Source organism: Hibiscus syriacus, unplaced genomic scaffold (genome assembly GCF_006381635.1).
Source record: "Hibiscus syriacus cultivar Baekdansim isolate YM2019G1 unplaced genomic scaffold, ASM638163v2 tig00112503_pilon, whole genome shotgun sequence".
NCBI lineage: Eukaryota > Viridiplantae > Streptophyta > Magnoliopsida > Malvales > Malvaceae > Hibiscus > Hibiscus syriacus.
The window spans coordinates 1982174-2001115 of record NW_024063349.1 but is presented as its reverse complement, the minus strand read 5'-3'; the positions used below and the strand labels follow the sequence as shown (position 1 = coordinate 2001115).

General features: G+C 34.6%; 1 protein-coding gene and 1 pseudogene across 1 annotated transcript; both read left to right on the top strand.

Moving 5' to 3' along the window:
- LOC120180826 lies at positions 1-2677 on the top strand. The gene is made up of 3 exons (XM_039186115.1): positions 1-886; positions 1487-1658; positions 2008-2677. The coding sequence occupies exons 1-3, from the start codon at positions 17-19 to the stop codon at positions 2544-2546; spliced, it is 1581 nt and encodes a 526-aa protein (XP_039042046.1). The 5' UTR covers positions 1-16; the 3' UTR covers positions 2547-2677.
- A 1950-nt stretch (positions 2678-4627) lies between these two features.
- LOC120180979 lies at positions 4628-5919 on the top strand (annotated as a pseudogene).
- Positions 5920-18942: the final 13023 nt, after the last annotated feature.

The following is an 18942-nucleotide window of genomic DNA, read 5'->3' as shown; positions in this document are numbered from 1 at the left end:
GATTATCGTGTTTTTGATGATGGCTCACAAGCATTTGCACGAGTTGCTTGAGGAAGATCAAGAGCCATTTCTTTTGAACAAGTACATTGCTGATAGGCGTTGTCAACTGAAGAAACCATCGCCTCAGACTCATCTCCGAGTTAAGAAACGAAAACCCATCTCTCGAAATCCAAACTTCCCTTCAAATTTCAGCAAAAACGCTTGTGTTTTCTCGTTCCACGACTCGCCGGACCACCCCAGGAAGTCTCCATTGTTCGAGTTGGCATCGCCGGCTAAAAGCCCTTGCAGGAATCCCAACTCCATTTTTCTTCACATCCCAGCTAGAACGGCAGCACTTCTCCTCGAAGCCGCTCTCAGGATTCAAAAACAATCTTCGTCAAAAACCAAACACCACAACAGAAACAATGGCGGCGGTACTGGTTTTGGGTTCTTCCGTTCCATTCTGAAGAGGCTAACCCACCGCAACACGAACCGAAAGCGTGAAATTGCTAATGAAGGAGCAAATGTTTCAGTCAAGGACATAATAAGGAGGGATCCAACTGTGGCCAAAAACAATCCTAGTCGAAGGAAATTATCTTCGTCGACATCGATATCGGAAGACAAAGGTGGTTATGAAATGGGGCTTTCATGTTCTTACAATGGTAGAACAAGCAGTGCTGCTTGGTCGGAAAGCAATAAAGAAAAATCCATGGACACTTCGTGTAGCTGTAGTCAATCCGAGGATTTCGAAGAGATTTTATTGTCCAAAGATGTTTTAGGAAATAATTCAGCTTTTTCTTCTTGTGATAGCCCTTTTCACTTTGTGCTTCAAAGAAGCCCTTCCTTTGGTCACCGGACACCCCTTTTTTCTTCCCCGGCGGCATCTCCCGATCGCCGCCAAAAACAGGTCAGTACTTTTAAACAAAGATTATTAATAACTTTGTTAATTAAAACTACAAATATGGTGTGTTTTAAAGCCTCTTAATTTAGGGAGTATTTGAGTGAACTCGTGACTCAGGTGACTGAGTTCTCTCTGACATACTTGAACTGTCGGCATCAGATTTGCTGCAAAATATTTTGCCGGAATTGGACCTGAACTGACAAATATACCCTGTCACTCTTGGAGTCTTTTTGTTCGAAGGTTTCGGTTGGTTTTGACTGGTTCCGAGGGTTATAAATGTGATTTAGTTTTCTGTAATGAACATTTGTCCTTTTACTAATTTTACTTTTTTTTATCATGTTTCTGCCATTTATATTTTTCGTAATTCCAGAAAGTAATTTACCAAAAGGGACAAAAAGTTTTTTGTTTCTTCTGTTGAACCCCATCACCATATTCAGCAACCTACTCCATTCAAAAACTCAATCAATCCTCAATTATTTGTGTTAACAACTCTAATTCTAGTTCTTTCTCCTATGGAATTATTTAACAACTACCCTGTTGAAGAATATTGTCCGCAAAAATAAATAATATGTTATTCAAAAGGTTTGCTGGAATGGATTGTGACAGGACAAAGAGAACTATGAAGTTGAGAGCTTGCAGAAACTGCAAGTAGAAGAAGATGAGGAAGAAAAAGAACAATGCAGTCCTGTATCTGTGCTCGACCCTCCGTTCGAGGACGACGACGGTAGGCATGAGAACGATGGTTTCGATCTTGAATGCGGCTACGCAGTCGTACAAAGTATGTTTACTGAATCACTTGCTCTGTGTGGCTTTTTATCTGTCAGCTTCTTTGTTATCCCATGTTCAATGCATGGTTTAATTTGATTTATAAAGATGAACATCTATATGCATGAACATCTTAAATATGATGACTATATGTATGAACATCTTAAATGTGATGATTGTATGCATGAACATCTTAAATGTAGACATAAAACCAGAAGAGTTTGGTTTCTTCTTGTCCCTGTCATAACTTTGCTTGTTCCCTTCTCTTTAATGGTGGATTGCTTAGAATTATTCTCAAAGTTCACTTGCATTTACAATATAAGGATATTGATATCCTCCGGTTTTCCTCGTTTTATCACCAGGAGCAAAGCAGCAGCTACTGCACAAACTTCGTCGATTCGAGAAACTGGCCGGATTCGATCTGATCGAACTTGGGAAAAGAATGATAGAACAAGAGGAATATAATGATAATGACGATGACGGAATTTGCAATGTAGAAGAAGAGGAATTCGAGATCGAGTCTGTTTCATACGACGATGAAATGAATGCCGATGGTCTTCTCCAAGAAGTTCTTAACTCAAGCTTCCACAATCTAAGACATGCCCCTGGAGGCATGAAAAGGCTAGTAACTGACCTCATCGCTGAGGAAGAGACGGAACAAAGCCACTCCGCGGATAGCGAAGCAGTAACTAAAAGGGTTTGCAAGAGGATGGAGTCATGGAAGGACGTGGAATCAAACACCATTGACATGATGGTGGAACAAGATTTGAGAAAAGAGCTCGACTGTTGGAGAAGACATCAAGTGCAAATGAGAGAGACAGCATTAGAAGTCGAATTCGCAATCTTGGGATTACTGATGGAAGAACTATCGGAAGAACTAGTGTCTTTAACCGGAGCTTGATCTGGAACAAATTTTGAAGATGTTTCTTTCATCCCCTCCAAAACCATATCTTAATTAGAGTACAGTCTGCCTTTGCTCATAGCACTAATTGAAACGATGCAATGCTGAAAGAAGGGTATTATGTATATGCAATACATCTTCATATATATAATAACATAATTTTCTACATCAATTTTTGTTGTCTTCTTTTGTGTCTGAAGTGGTGTAGAGCTATAATTTCTTCTCATTTTCACTGAAAATGAATAGGAAGGAAGTTCATGGATTATATTTAGAAGTGGGTGAAAAGACAATGCCAACAAGGATCATTTGTTTCTTTGTATGTAAATGACAATGCATAAATAAATAAGGTACATTGTTACAACCTCAAATTGTTGTCTGATAATAGCACTGATTGGACAATCTATCTAAAACACATCATTATATGAGTAGAATTTAGCTATAGTTTGATTAATTATTTTGTAGTTTTGCACCCGTTCAGTTTTCTTATTTTGACTATCATTTCATCGACCTATTGAGTGTTTTTAGTGGTAAAAAAATGTTATTCTTCTTTGATGATTCGTGTTTGAACAACTGCATCTGTAAGGTGTGTGTACAATATTAATAAAGCTAAGAAATTTTGAATAGATGTTATCTTATAATTACTTAAACTATTAAAAAAAGTGTAACAACTCTACTTTAATTTTATTATTTTTCTTAGAAAGTCGAATAAAAAATAGAAGAATGATATTTATTTATTTATTAATATAAATAAAATTAAGTTGCTATTATAATTTTATCGATATATTATATATTTATTTATGTAAATAGTTTCATTTGTGATAAATAAATGATCAAATGATTATAGGTAGTAAAGGGTTTATGTATAAAAGTTATTGGTTAACGTGGAGAGTCTAAAATACAACCGTTAAAAGAGGTTATAATCAGTTGTAACGGAAAAACTTATCAAATGTGTAATTCTTTAAAGTAAATTAAACAATATTTTAGGTTAAAACTGAAAATGTTATGTTCTTTATAACAAATAATATAAATTGTATAATTATTTTAGTTGCAAACTAAAGAGTTACCGTCAAGAAACTCATGTAACATTTTTAATTATAATCAAAATTATTATCAATTGTTTAACTTTTTAGAGTAGATATGGTCATATTTTATATGGTTATAAAATGTTACATTATGACGGAATTTAACCTAAAACGTTACCATATAAATTTCTAAAAATTTAAACAATTGATAATAATTTCGGTTACAACCGAAAATATTACATAAGTTTCTTGATGGTAACTTTTTAGGTTACAATCTAAATAATTATGTGATTTACATGATCTATTATGTAGAAATAATATTTTCGATTTCATTTCAATTTACTCTAAATAGTAACACACTTGATTAATTTTCCAATTACAACTCATCATAATATTTTTTAATCTTATATTAATCGATTATATTTTAGACTCCTAGCGGAATTAATACTCTCTATGAACTGATTGAGTGGATGTGCTTCCTAAGATCATGTAGCATTATTAATATTATCATTCGAATAAGCAACAATGTAGCGTTAAATTAAAAGGGAAGGATTGTATACTGATAAATCTCTTGTACTCACATGGGGACTACTGCTGCCTTCATTATTTTCGTTCAAATCCAAACAAGACTCCGCTTTTTAACTCTTGCCCTGGACTTCAACTGAACAGCCCTGCCTGTTGGTGATTCTTTTCCAGGGACTTTGGTTCAATTCAAGCAGCTGATTCAAATGCTATGAATAGTTTGGGCCAAAGCCCCAAGAGCCAATGGCTAATGGGGTGGGGAATGTAGATCCATGACTCACTGCCTCACCAGTCAACAGCTATCACATTCGTCTCCTGCAATCTTATTTTGTCGCCTTGCCTTCAACATTAATTACCTTCTCTCAATCTCTCTCTCACGTTCCACTGTTTCACTCTACAAAGTACAAAGAGAAAAACATGGGAAACAGCAAATTCTGTCTTGCTTAACTTTGGTTACTTGAGAGTAGTTAAAGAGAATTTTATCTGTAGGAGCAAGATGATCCTGGTGTGCCCTTCACTCTTTCTCTTGATTTCCACATGGAAATGGAGGATCATCGTCAATACAACACGCTTGATGAACTGTTCAATGGAAGGCCAACCAATTTCCAGCCAATTCCTCCCCAGTTATTCTCCTCCTACCACCGCGATATGCTGCCACCACCACAGCAACCGCATCACCATCACTTTGAAATGATGCAAATGGTGGGTACACAAATTGGTGCTGATCACCCGATATCTTGTGGGCTTCATCAAGAGCTCCCTTCAGATTCTACTGCTAACAACGTTGGTGAAGCTACTGCTTCTGGGGGATGGTCTGGCCACGAGACTTTAACACTACTTGAGATCAGATCTCGTCTTGATCCCATGTTCAAAGAAGCTAATCAAACGGCTCATTTGTGGGAGGAAATTTCCAGGTACACTCATATACTATCACCATACCCTAATTCAACAGAGAAATATAAGCCTTAATTCATGTTAAAAAAACAAGACACCATTTTGTTTCTTGCTGTTAATATTATATTTAAGAAAAGGACTACAGCATGAACAAGTTCGGGAAGACTGATCATTTCAATAGTCTTCCACAGACTTGTTTTGCCTTTGAAAATGTGTTGGCGCTATTTCCTCTCCCTCTAGTCGAGCTTTCACTTTCCTTTAGCCCCTCGGTTGAGAACGCTTACCCAATACAAAAAGATGACTGAGCACCTTTTCAAATGTTTTTACTAATCTGTTGTCAGCTCCTTGAATGGTCAAATAAAAATTTAGACTTTAATTCATTACCGTTTCATTAATTTTTTCCCTTTTTGTTGTAGGATCTTGACTGAGGAACATCGATACAAAAGGAGTGGGGAAACATGTAGGGAGAAATTTGAAAACTTGTACAAGTATTACAAAAAGACTAGGGAAGTGAAGGGGAGAAGCCATGATGATAAGCACCATAGATTCTTTCGACACCTTGAAGCTTTATATGGAGACACCAGCAGTTCAGTTTCTCTCCAAGAGAACAGTTTCCCGTTATATAGTACTCTCAAATGCAATTTTCAAGTAAATCATGAAGTTTCTTACTCTGATCTGAACCACTGTGATAGTTTAAGCCTCTCTAGTTCCTCTAGATTCGACACTTACACCTCAGATGACAATGATTTAATCATTGCAGCGGCAACTGAGAGGAAAAGGAAAAGGGTTGTACTACGAGATGGAAGACGAAGATAAAAGAGTTCATCGACTCCCAAATGAAGAAGTTGATGGAAAGACAGGAGGCTTGGATAGAGAAGTTGAAAAGGACGATTGAACAAAAAGAGCAAAAGAGTGTTATGAACCGTGAGAAATAGAGAAGTTGAGATCGAAGAAATGAAAGGATTTAAAAGAAAAAGAAGTGGGATTACAGAAAAGGAATTTTTCATTCATTCATCTTATAAGTTTTTTTCTCCTCCAGTACATAGTTTTGTTTTCAATACAATGTACTATAGCCACTCTTTTGATGACAGCTGGACAATGTAGTAACTAACTCTAACACCTTCCCTTGCATATGTCAGCTAATGTATTTTCTCTTGTGGGCTGCTAGATGGATCCACTTCTGAGCCCATGTTCCTTGTCCCACTCAGCTTCCATTCTTCTCTACGTGTATCCATATCCATTTCCAGGTGATTATCTTTTACCTTATCATTAGGAATTAAAATCCCTAATTCTCTGATTCCTCTTTTCACATTCCCTAATCCGCCTTTCATTTCCCCCAATTCTCTCTTTGATTCTGAACTCTCGTCTTGATATTCTCTTTCGTTCATGACAATACCCCATCTATGAGTAGATCCTTGTCCCCAAGGATCGAAAGTATGAAATTGAGCACGCAAGACGTTATAATCTTCCCAGGCATCGTGTTTAGAACTCGAATTCGTCCATCTGACGAGCAATTGAGTAATAACATGATTATCTCTTTTAACATTTCTTTGTTCAAAATCTTCTCAGGGAATACTTTCATCTGGCCATCATCGATTATTTGAGGAGGTTCGGATGAAGCCACCGCATTCTCGCAAATTTTTCGCTTCAGGAGACTTACATGAAAAACATGGTGGATTCGAGCAGTATCTGGTAAGGCCAGTTTGTACACAACCTCTCCAATCTTTTCCATAACTTTGTATGAACCATAAAAATGAGTTGCTAACTTCAAATTTTTCTGAGCGCTAGGGATGTCTACCAATAGGGTTGCATTTTTAGGTACACCTCTTCTCCTATATTAAATTTCCTCTCACAATGATTCTTGTCAGCTTGTTGTTTCATACGATTATGTGCTTGCTGTAGTTGATATCTAACATTTGTCTAAATTGATCCATGTCTTGTAGTAATGTCTGAACACTATGTACATTAGAATCAAAACACCATAACATCGTAGGAAGTTTGTATACGTAAAGGGCCTCGAAAGGGGTGATCTTTAGTGATGTGTGATAATTTGTGTTGTATCACCATTCAACATGGGGCAACCATCTTGCCCACTGTGTAGGTTTTAGAAAACACGACAAGTATTGTGCTAGACACTAGTTCATGCACTCATTTTGACCACCTGTCTCAGGATGGTAGGTCGTGCTAAAGAGTGTGGTGATTCCTAATTGCTTCATCAATTCTTTCCAAAAAATACTAGTGAAAATCTTATCATGATCTGAAATGTCCATCTTAGGCTGACCATGAAGTTTATATACCTGATCTAAATATAATTTAGCTACCTCCGTCACAGTATAGGGATGAGAAAGTGCTAAAAATGAGCATATTAAGTCAGTTTATCAACTATCACCAAAATGCAAGTCTTATGCATAGAAATAGGTAAACCTCCAATAAAATCCGTAGTTATCACCTCTCATGCTTGTTAAGGATTTGGAATATGTTGTAGCAAATCTGGTTTAACAATATGCTCCACTTTAGTACGTTGGTAGACTTCACATTGTTGGACATAAGTAGAGACCATAGCTTTAAGTTTAGGGCAATAAAAATAAGCTTTCACACGTTGATAATTAGCTTCAATGTCTAAATGCCTTCCATGTGGAGAGTCATGTAGTATTTGCAGAATCTTCAAACGTAGATCACCCGTCTCTCCCACATAAACTCTATCTTTGTAGCGCAAAATACCCTTTGAATACCTCCAATTTGGATCACCAGCAGTGTTAACAGTTACTACTCTAATATATTATTTAGCTTTGGCATCTTGTTCATAGCTTTGCTCAATGTCTTTAGTCCAATTTGGAATGATAATCATGGCACTCATCTGCTTGTACTCACCCAAATTCTCAAACTGTCTTAACAAAGCATCTGCCACAACATTAGTACACCCTTTTTTGTTTTGGATTGTGTAATACCCAATAGTTTGGTCAACCCTTTCTTCTGAATTATTGTTGTAAGCTTTTGTTCTAATAAATACTTTAAAGGTTCGTGGTCTGTTTTAATGATATATGAACCACACTCTAGATAATGTCGCCATTTTAAGACTGCCAAGAGAATGGCAAGATATTCTTCTCGTAGATAGAAAGATCCATGTGTTTAAGACTTAGAGCTTTGCTAAGATAAGCTAAGGGACACCCTCCTTGAGACAAAACAACCCCTATAACTTCTGAGCTCACGTCTGTCTCCAAACAGAATTCTTTGGTAAAATCAAGAATAGCCAAAATTGGAGCCTTACACATTACATCTTTCAATTGAGTAAAAGATGCCAATGTTTTAGGAGTCCACTTAAAACCCTCTTTTCTCAGCATCATTGTAAGTGGACGGCTAATCTCACCATAACCTTTGATGAACCATCTGTAATATCTATCATGTCAACCCTAAGAAACCCGTTAGAGAATGTAAATTTTGAGGAAGTGGACAATTTTTCATGGTAACAATTTTTATGGATCAGTTGAGACACCTTGAGCATTAACAACGTGGCCTAAATATTCCACTTGTGGCTTTCCAAAGTAGCATTTACTTCTATTGGCATAAAGCTGATTTTGTGTCAATATTTCCAAAACCAATCTTTAGTGTGTTGTATGAGTAGATAGTGTAGTGTTGTACACTAATATATCATAAAAAAACACTATAACAAACTTTTGCAAATAGGGAGTGAACAACTCATTCATAAGATATTAGAATGTAGTAGGGGCATTTGTAAGACCAAAGGGCATTACCTTAAACTCGAAATGTCCATGATGAGTGCGAAATACAGTTTTATAGATGTCTTCAGGCTGAAATCAAATTTACCAATAGCTAGACCTTAAGTCCAATTTAGAAAAGTAAGCTGCACCATGCATTTCATCTAATAAGTCTTCCACCACCGATATTGGGAATTTATTCTTCACTGTCTGACTATTTAACTGCCTATAATCCACGGAAAATCGCCAAGAACCAATTTTTTTTAACAAGTAAGCAAGGTTAGGTAAAGGGGCTCTTGCTTGCTTAAATGATAGAAACTAATAGCATTTCAGAAATCTGTCTTTCCACCTCTACTTTTTTATGGTGTGGAAACCTATAAGGCCTCAAATTGACCAGGGCTGCATCAGGCTTAAGGGTGGTTGTATGATCATGAATTCGTTTGGGAGGCATCCTTGTAGGTTCCTCGAAAACTCCTACAAATTCTGCTAACAGTGGTTGTAACTCTCTAGGTACATGTTGCTAACAGTACTCCATACTCAACAAATAAATATCTCCCAATAAATCTGCGTCATTAGTATTAATCTTTTGCATTTTGTCACTAGATAATGTTTTCAAAAGGAAGGGTGTTTGATGACCCTGAATAGATAATTATTGTCCATCATTCTCAAAAGTGATAGTCATGGCATTAAAATCCATAAGAACGGGGTTGTATTTCTGCATCTAATCGACCAAAAAGACTATATCATTGCCCCCTAGATTGAGTACCCGAAAATCATGAAAGAACTGTTCCTTGCATAATCCAACACAACTGATTGCTTTTGGCTAAACTATAAAGTTTATGTTGAAAATATTTTGATGTTTCGATATAACAAATTAAGGGTTATTGAATTTTAAGATTTCATAATCATTTTTAAAGTATATTCGATTTAATTATTTGAATATCAAAATATTACTCCAAGTTTTTCAAAGATCAATTTCAATCCTTACTAAAGTGTAAAATTGTGTTTTAAACTTAAAATATTTTTGAAACAATTTTACAAAGTATTTCGAACCAAATCGAGCCAAAAATTAATTTTCTAAAGGGATGTACCGATGCACTCCATGATGCATCGATGCACACCCATTTCGAATGCATTTTGTGTACCAATACACAAGCCACGCATCGATGCACTCTTGAATATTTTGAAACATTGAATGCATTTTGTGTACCGATGCACAGACCATGGATCGATGCACTCCTGGCTCTTTAAAACATCGAATGTAATTAGTGTACCGATACACCCCTAGTGTACCGATGCACTAAGTCTTATAACGGTCAAAATATTTGAATTTTACATATAGTGTACCGATCCACCTTGGCTATGCATCGATCCACACACGCTCCTAACTGTTTTATTTAATTATTTTCACACAATAACGGCTCTATTGACTTCACCAATGATCACCAATGTTCAGAAGTGATTTAAGGTGTATTTAAACAAGCTTAGAAGCCACTGATCATCAACAATTAAGAAGAGAAGCTAGAGAATCAAAGAGAAAGCATCAAACCTCAAGTTTGAGCATTTCAAGCTAAATTTTCATTCAATTTTCATTTTGCTTTCAAGAACACTTATTGTGCTCAATTGTATTCATTTTTGAGTGTTCATTCTTTGTTCTAGAATTGTGCAAACATCTTACCTTGTGAGGTTTTTCTGTAAGTTTGCAAATTTGTGTATTTCTCTTTGGGAGAGAGTGTTCTCAAGAATTTGGGGTATAATTTTTGAGGGAATTGTAAGGTTAGTCTTTGTCCTCAAAAGAAAGAACAAATTAGTGAATTTGTTGGAAAATTCTTAGTGTGGATAGCTAAGGTATTGGACGTAGACTTTAGTTGAGAAAGTTGAACCACTCTAAATCGATGTGCAAATATTTTCAATTTTCTACAAAAGCTTCCACCAAAATTTTTATTGTCAATTCTCAACAATTGGTATCAGAGCCTCACTCATTTGAAGGTTTAATCACCTATTGAGTCGATTCGGGAAGAGTTATATCGATATTCAAGTCATCAATGGCCTCCACTTCAAACTCCAACTTTGGGCTTGATTTTATGCCCGTCAACAAGCCTCTTTTCTTCAATGGAGCTAATTATGCTTATTGGAAGAATAGAATGAGGTATTTCATTCAAGCAAGTGATATGAGAACATGAAATATCATAGAAGACAGATATTTTTTTTCCTTCCACTCATTCAAGATTAAGGAGTGAAGCAGAGACAAGAATGTTCTAGCTCAACTAAAAGGATATCCATATTATTTTTTGTGCTCTTGGACCGGATGAATATAGGAGAGTTTCATCTTGTAAAACCGCCAAGGAGATATGGGATAAATTACAAGTCACTCATGAAGGCACAGACGAGGTAAAAGAATCTAAAATTAGTCTTCTAACTCATAGCTATGAAAATTTTAGGATGAAACTGGATGAAGATATCAAAGCTATGACGAATAGATTTTTCACGATTGTCAATGGTCTCAAATATATGGAGAGATCATTCTAAACGAAAAGCTCGTGAGGAAATTAGTTTAATCTCTTCCAAAATCTTGTAATCAAAGAAGACTGTAATCATCGAGACTAAAAACTTAAGTCTTTAACTCTCAAAGAGTTAATTGGTTCTCTCCTCACTCATGAAATGATGCTTCAATATGAGTTAGACCTTAAGAAGATTGACGAGACAAAGAATAAGAAGGAGAAAAAGAAGAACTTGGGAGTTGCTCTCAAATCCACAAAAGATAAGAGTAATTCAGATGAAGATGTCGATGACGAGGAAATGACATTATTTGACAAACGGTTCAGAAAATTGATGAAGCCCAACCGAGGAAGAAAATTCAAACGAAATGAAGGCTTCAAAACTGAATTGAAGGAGAAAGACTCATTTGTTATGAATGCAAAAAGCCGGGTCATGTCAAATACGATTGCCCACAATTGAAGAAGAAGGGTAAATCGAAGAAAAAACACAAGGCTCATGTGGCTACATGGAGCGATGATGAAGGTTCCGATGAAGAGGAACAAGAAGTAGCAAACTTGTGCTTGATGGACATCGGGGAAAGCTCTCAGGTAACCTCTAGCTCATTTAATTTTTAAGATTATTCTTTCGATAAGCTGTTAGAGGAATATAGTAGGTTGGCTTCGGATTATGAGAAATTATTTTTAAAATACAAAAATGATATTTTAAATTTGAAAAATGAAAATAATCTCATATCCAAGACTAACAATGATCTTGAAAGTAAAATTAAATATTTGCAAATCAAACTAGATAAGTTTGAAAAGAAAAATTCTGATTTGCATAATTTACTTTCAAAGGTCAACAATGATCATCAAAAGAAAATTGATGATCTTAAAGCTTTTTTTGATAAAGTTGGAACAAAACGTTTTGAAAATGGAGGAAGTTCAAAATCCAACTTTGTTAGAAAAAGTTTTAAAAACTACGATCATAGAGGTCCCCGAAGAACCTCTAATGGAAGAATCGTTAGAAGTAGTAAAGAACTCATTACTACTAAAGATAAAGATATCATACATAAATGATACCTAAGGGGACTAGAATTTTGGAGACTAATGAATATGGACCCAAATGAAATTGGGTACCAAAAATAAAAAATTAATCTATGTTTGTAGGGAAATGAGCATTGCTACAAGGCACGAGAAACAAATTCAAACTCATGGTACCTTAATAGTGGATGCTCAAGACATATGATCGGAGACAAGAGTCGGTTCATCAAGCTTAACAAAAAAATGGAGGAGAAATGACTTTTGGTGATAATTAAAAAGGTTACATTAAAGGTATAGGTACTATAGGTAATACCTATTCCATACAAATTAAAGATGTTTTATATGTGAATGGGTTAAAGCATAATCTATTTAGTATTAGTCAATTTTGTGATAAAGGATACAATGTCTTATTTGAAACAAATGGTTGTAAAGTCATTGACATTGCATCTAATCAGATTATGCTTGTTGGTCATAGAATAGGAAACATATACATGGTGCATTTAGAATCTATAAATATGACTAATTTATGCCTAGTTGCTAAGGATGAACATGATAGTTGGTTATGACATAGGAGACTAGGACATACTAGTATGAGTGTTTTACAATAACTAATTCAAGGAGATTTAGTAGGAGGGTTGCCAAAGCTAAAATTTGATAAAGTTAATATCTGTGATGCTTGTGCTAAAGGAAAACATCAAAGAGTTTCCTTTAAGTCCATTAATGATGTATCAACTAGTAGAGTATTATAATTGATCCATATAGATATTTTTGGGCCAATTAGAACTATTAGCTTGGGTGGAAAATAATATTTCTTTGTATTGGTAGATGACTATTCTAGATATACTTTGGTTCTATTCTTAAGTATTAAAGATGAAGCATTAGAAAAATTCACCACGTTTTCAAAAGTAATCCAAAATGAAAAAGGTTACTCTATAACTAGTGTTAGGAGTGATCATGGTACTTAATTTAAAAATCTTGGATTTACTGATTTTTGTAATTCTAATGGTACTAGCCATAATTTTTCAGCACCGAGAACCCCTCAAAAAATGGAGTTGTTGAGAGGAAAAGTCGAACTTTAGAAGAAATGGTTAGAACCATGCTTTGTGAAAACAATTTGTCAAAAGATTTTAGGGCGGAAGCCACAAATACGGCTTGTTATGTTATTAATCTAGTAATGATTAGGCCAATTTTAAAGAAAACTCCATATGAACTTTTTAAAAATAAAAAGCCTAACATTAGCTATTTTCATTCTTTTGGATGTAAATGTTTTGTTTTAAACAAGGGAAAAGAAAATCTTGGCAAATTTGATGCTAAAAGTGATGAAGGAATTTTTCTGGGTTATTCATTAAATTCTAAAGCTTATTGAGTATTTAATGAAAGAACTTTTGTGGTAGAAGAGTCTATACATGTTTTTTATGATAACCCCTTCCGAGTAAGGATTCTTGTGTGAATGATGATGTAGGTATTATAAACACAAATGGCGTTAGACATGACGTTGGATAACCATCATCAAAGAAAGAAATGAAAGATGAGGAAACTCATGATGTTCTCGAGAATCCAACCATTGAAGAAAGGAAAGTCTCTTACTCAAGAGAATACAACTATGTCAAGGATGGTGAGATAATAGGTGATTCATCCAAAGGGGTAACAACTCCATCTTCTCTTAGAAATATATGTAATTATGTTGCATTTATCTCTTGCATAGAGCCTAAGAATATTAAAGAAACATTAAATGATGAACATTGGATTATGGCTATGCAAGAGAGTTAAATCAATTTGAGAGAAATAAGATATGTACATTAGTTGAAAGGCCTAGTAATAAATCTACTGTAGGTACTAGATGGGTATTTAGGAATAAGCTTGATGAAAGTGGTAATATAGTGATAAACAAGGCTAGACTTGTTGCTCAAGGCTAGACTTGTTGCTCAAGGCTATACTCAAGAAAGGGCATAGACTATGATGAAACATACGCTCCCGTAGCTAGGATGGAAGCAATTAGAATGTTATTAGAATTTGCATGTTTCAATGAATTTAAGTTATATGAAATGGATGTTAAAAGTGCATTTTTAAATGGTTTAAAAAAAAAGAAGTGTATGTGGAACAACCTCCTGGTTTTGAAGATTCAAAATTTCCAGATCATATTTTTAAATTGATAAAAACACTTTATGGTTTAAAACAAGCTTCTGGAGCTTGGTATGAAAGATTGTCAAATTTTTAATTGAAAAAGGTTTTTCAAAAGGGAAGGTTGACAATACATTGTATTTAAAGCATAAAGGTAAAGATTTATTAGTAGTATAAATTTATGTTGATGATATAATATTTGGTTCTACTAATGATGCTCTTTGCCAATAATTTTCTAAGCTAATGCAGAGTGAATTCGAGATGAGCATGATGTGGGAGCTCTCATTTTTCTTGGAACTCCAAATCAAGCAAAGAAAAGATGGCATCTTCATCAATCAAGCAAAATAAGTCAAGAATATGCTCAAGAAATTTGGATTAGAAATCAACAAAGTTTGACAAAGATGAAGGAGGTAAATGTATAGATGTTAAATTATATAGGTCAATGATTGGCTCTTTGCTTTATCTAACCGCAGGTAGACCAAACATTATGTTTAGTATTTTCTTATGTGCTAGATTTCAATCATACCCTAAGGAATCACATTTACTAGCTGTTAAGAGAATATTTAGATACCTTAAGGACACTCCTAATTTAGGACTTTGGTATCTTAGAGACTCTAGCTTTTGCTTGCATGCCTTCTCTGATGCTGATTATGGAGGATGCAAAATAGATAGGAAAAGCACCTCCGGTACTTGTCAATTCATAGGAAATATGCTGATTTTATGGTTTTCAAAGAAACAAAATTGTGTTGCATTATCTACCACTGAAGAAGAATACATTTCAGCCGGTAGTTGTTGTGCACAAGTTTTATGGATGAAACAACTTTTAGATTATGAAATTGAAGTAGGTACCATACCTATCAAGTGTGACAATACTAGTGATATTTGTCTCACTAAAAATCCCATCCAACACTATAGAACTAAGCACATTGAAATAGACATCATTTCATTAGAGATCATGTCACAAAAGGAGATATAGTTCTAGAATATGTTGATACTTTATATCAATTAGCGATATTTTTACAAAACCTTTAGATAAAGAAAGATTTTTGACACTTATGAGAGAATTAGGTTTAACTGACCTATCTTCACTTAGTGTTTAAAATAAGTTTAGCACTTTTAATTAGAAATGAAAATTGCTTATAAAAATAATATTTTTGATTGCATTCTTTGATATTAGTTAGGGGGAGTTTATGATTTTTAGTGAAAATTAATTAGATGTTCAAATAATATTTAAGGATAGATTTGATTGTTTGAACATTGTTAATTTTCGTGATATGAGTTGCCAATACCACTAGAGCTAATTAATTTAGCATTTTAAGTGTTTAAAACAGATTTTTGACATTTTGTGCTTCATGCATCGATACACTAGAGAGTATACTGATGCATCCCTTGAATGTACATCGATACACCATGAAGGTGCACCGATGCATTGCTTGAATGTGCATCGATGTACTCTGCTGTGCATCGATACACTCGTCAGGTTTTTGGGTTTAAATGCCTAATTTCTTCATTCTTTCAAAACCCCTATACCAAAATACACTCAGCCGTCGCCCCTCTCTCTCACCCTACTCTAAAAAATCGCTCAAATCTAACTTTTTAAGTCGGAATTCAACAAGCTTTCATCTTCTAAACCTGCTAGCAATCATTAAATCGTGCAAAACATCACTACATTCAACTCAATCCGAAATTTCAAGGTAATATTTTCTAAAACCCCTGTTTTATTGATTTTTGAACTTAGGACTAGTTTTGATTATTTATAGGTTAAAATATATATCGGGCATTGATTGTATAATGATTAGAAACTAGATTCTACAACTAATTTAATAAAAAACACAAGATTTTTATAAAAAAATCTAAAATTTCGAAATTGAATTTTTTTTTGAAAATTATTGTCTTAATTGATGTTTTTGATTCAATTATGTTGTTTTCATGAAAACTATACGTATTATAATTTTCAAACATTGTTTTCCAAATAGTTTTCAAAACTTTGCCCATTAGGATTCTGTTTAGAGAACCTAGACCATTACGAACTTATATTGAGTTTTGAGATTGATTGAATTGCATACATTTGTTTCAAATTTACAAGTTATCTTACCCATTCTGATTCTTTAAACCATGTCTAATCATAAATACCCTAGGTCATCATCGAGTCGTTCGAGTCAAAACCGACCTTACATTCCTCCTCCACCACAAAATCCAAATCCAAACGAACCTGAATTGACCATTCTTAATTCTTGCTTCAACCAACCCGATCGTCGTCGAGATGAATTATATCATAGGTTCATTTATTCTTTCCAATCATACAAAATCTGGGAAGAACGTATCCCCTCCATTCAAGCAATGATGGATATGAACTTCGAATATCCTCCTATCCTCCGTTCATGGAAGTTAGATAAATTGTGTCAAATTGAGCCCATTGTTTATCACCAATTAGTTTGCATTTTCTACTCCAATGCGGTCTGTGTCCAAAATGAGCGTCGAACCGAAACTGTAGGAATTTGATCCTATCTTTTAGGTGGAGTTATTTATATCAATTCGACACAATAGCTAATGCTTTTGGTTTAGAAAATGACGGTATAGATAATGAAAGAGACATTGTGGCTACACCCTATCAATCTAAGGGTAGTGTAAGTACCTTACGAACTCATCACGAGCGATTCCTTCATTTAATGATCTTTTGGTGGTTTAGACCATCAGGAGGTAGGTACCCCTCTCTCAGGGTCATAGATTTATGGTGGATACATTGTATCCAACATAACAAGAAAATAAATTTGCCACAGATTATTTTTGGTGAGCTAGTAGATACCGTAATCGTTGTCTCATCCAAAAATATAGAAACTTTAGTTTACGGCTATCTCCTCAGGAATATTTTTATCAAACTTGGGATTAAGGTTTCGGTTGATATTCCCATCCCTCTTTAAAACCACATCAATCTCACTTCCTTAAAGAAATCGGGATGGAAAAATGAAGGTGACCAATGGGTTCAAACCTCTGAGAAAACACCAGGAGCTAGCTCCTCACGAACTCCACCTCCCCCGGCACCGGATGCGGATGATGATCCAGAGCTTCAGCAACCTATGCAAGATATCGACGATATTAACGATGAAGCACCTGAGAACGAGCCGGCACAACAAGAGGATCAAATGCCTCCATATTTTTGATCGTTTTTGGAGTCATTTGATCTAAGGTTTGCATCTATAGTCTCATTTAACTGCTTTGGGGGCTCAACAACAGGAGATGAGCGAACGTTTAGATGTACTCACACTTGAGATGCGAGCACAATATCCTCCTCCTCCCGATCATCCTTTGGATGACTAGACCAATCTTGCTTTAGTTTTCTTGGATTTAAGACTTATTGTTAAAACATTTTGAATGTTTTTGGATTGATATGTTTGGATGTTTGAATTTGTTATAGATGTTGGATGTTTAACTTTGAATGCTTATATATTTGGTTTGATTGAATTTTTAATTTGAGCTTAATGTTTATTACGTTTTTGCATCATTTACATATTAGTTGCAATATAACCAATTTACCATTTCACATTGTTTATGAATATTGAATTATGAAACTAATGGCTAACATTTCTCTTGATTGTGATCTTAGCAGCTTAAACTATATTTATTTTAAATCAATTGGCTAATATTACAAAATCTTGTTTAAATTGTTTTATAGAGTCTTTTTAATTTAACAAAAAGGGGAGAATATAGTAAGGGGGAGTAATTTTTATTTTTTACAAATTTGGTTTCAAAAATGATTTTCAATGAAAATCTTAAAATTTTCTTAAATGTTTTGTTATATAAAAAAAGGGGAGATTGTTAAAACATTTTGATGTTTCGATATAACAAATTAAGGGTTATCGAATTTTAAGATTTCACAATCATTTTTAAAGTATATTCGATTTAATTATTCGAATATCAAAATATTACTCCAAGTTTTTCAAAGATCAATTTCAATCATTACTAAAGTGTAAAATTGTGTTTTAAACATAAAATATTTTTTAAACAATTTTACAAAGTATTTTGAACCAAAATCGAGCCAAAAATTAATTTTCCAAAGGGATATACCGATGCACTCGATGATGTTTCGATGCACACCCATTTCGAATGCATTTTGTGTATCGATGTACCAGCCATGCATCGATGCACTCTTGAATATTTTTGAAACATCGAATTCATTTTGTGTATCGATGCATAGACCATGCATCGATGCACTCCTGGCTCTTTGAAACATCGAATGTAATTAGTGTACCGATGCACCCCTAGTGTACCGATGCACTAAGTCTTATAACGGTCGAAATATTTGAATTTTACACATAGTGTACCGATGCACCTTGGCTATGCATCGATGCACACATGCTCCCAACTGTTTTATTTAATTGTTTACACGCAATAAGGGCTCTATTGACTTCACCAATGATTCCCAACGTTCAGAAGTGATTCAAGGTGTATTTAAACAAGCTTAGGAGCCATTGGTCAACAACAATTAAGAAAAGAAGCTAGAGAATCAAAGAGAAAGCATCAAACCTCAAGTTTGAGCATTTCAAGCCAAATTTTCATTCAATATTCATTTTTCTTTCAAGAACACTTATTGTGCTCAATTGTA

Bases quoted from the DNA above. Each gene is read 5' to 3' on its own strand.
- LOC120180826 (XM_039186115.1), top strand. From the start codon at position 17: ATGATGGCTCACAAGCATTTGCACGAGTTGCTTGAGGAAGATCAAGAG. The intron at 887-1,486 runs GTCAGTACTTTT...GGATTGTGACAG, and splicing joins CCGATCGCCGCCAAAAACAG to GACAAAGAGAACTATGAAGT. The intron at 1,659-2,007 runs GTATGTTTACTG...TTTTATCACCAG, and splicing joins CGGCTACGCAGTCGTACAAA to GAGCAAAGCAGCAGCTACTG.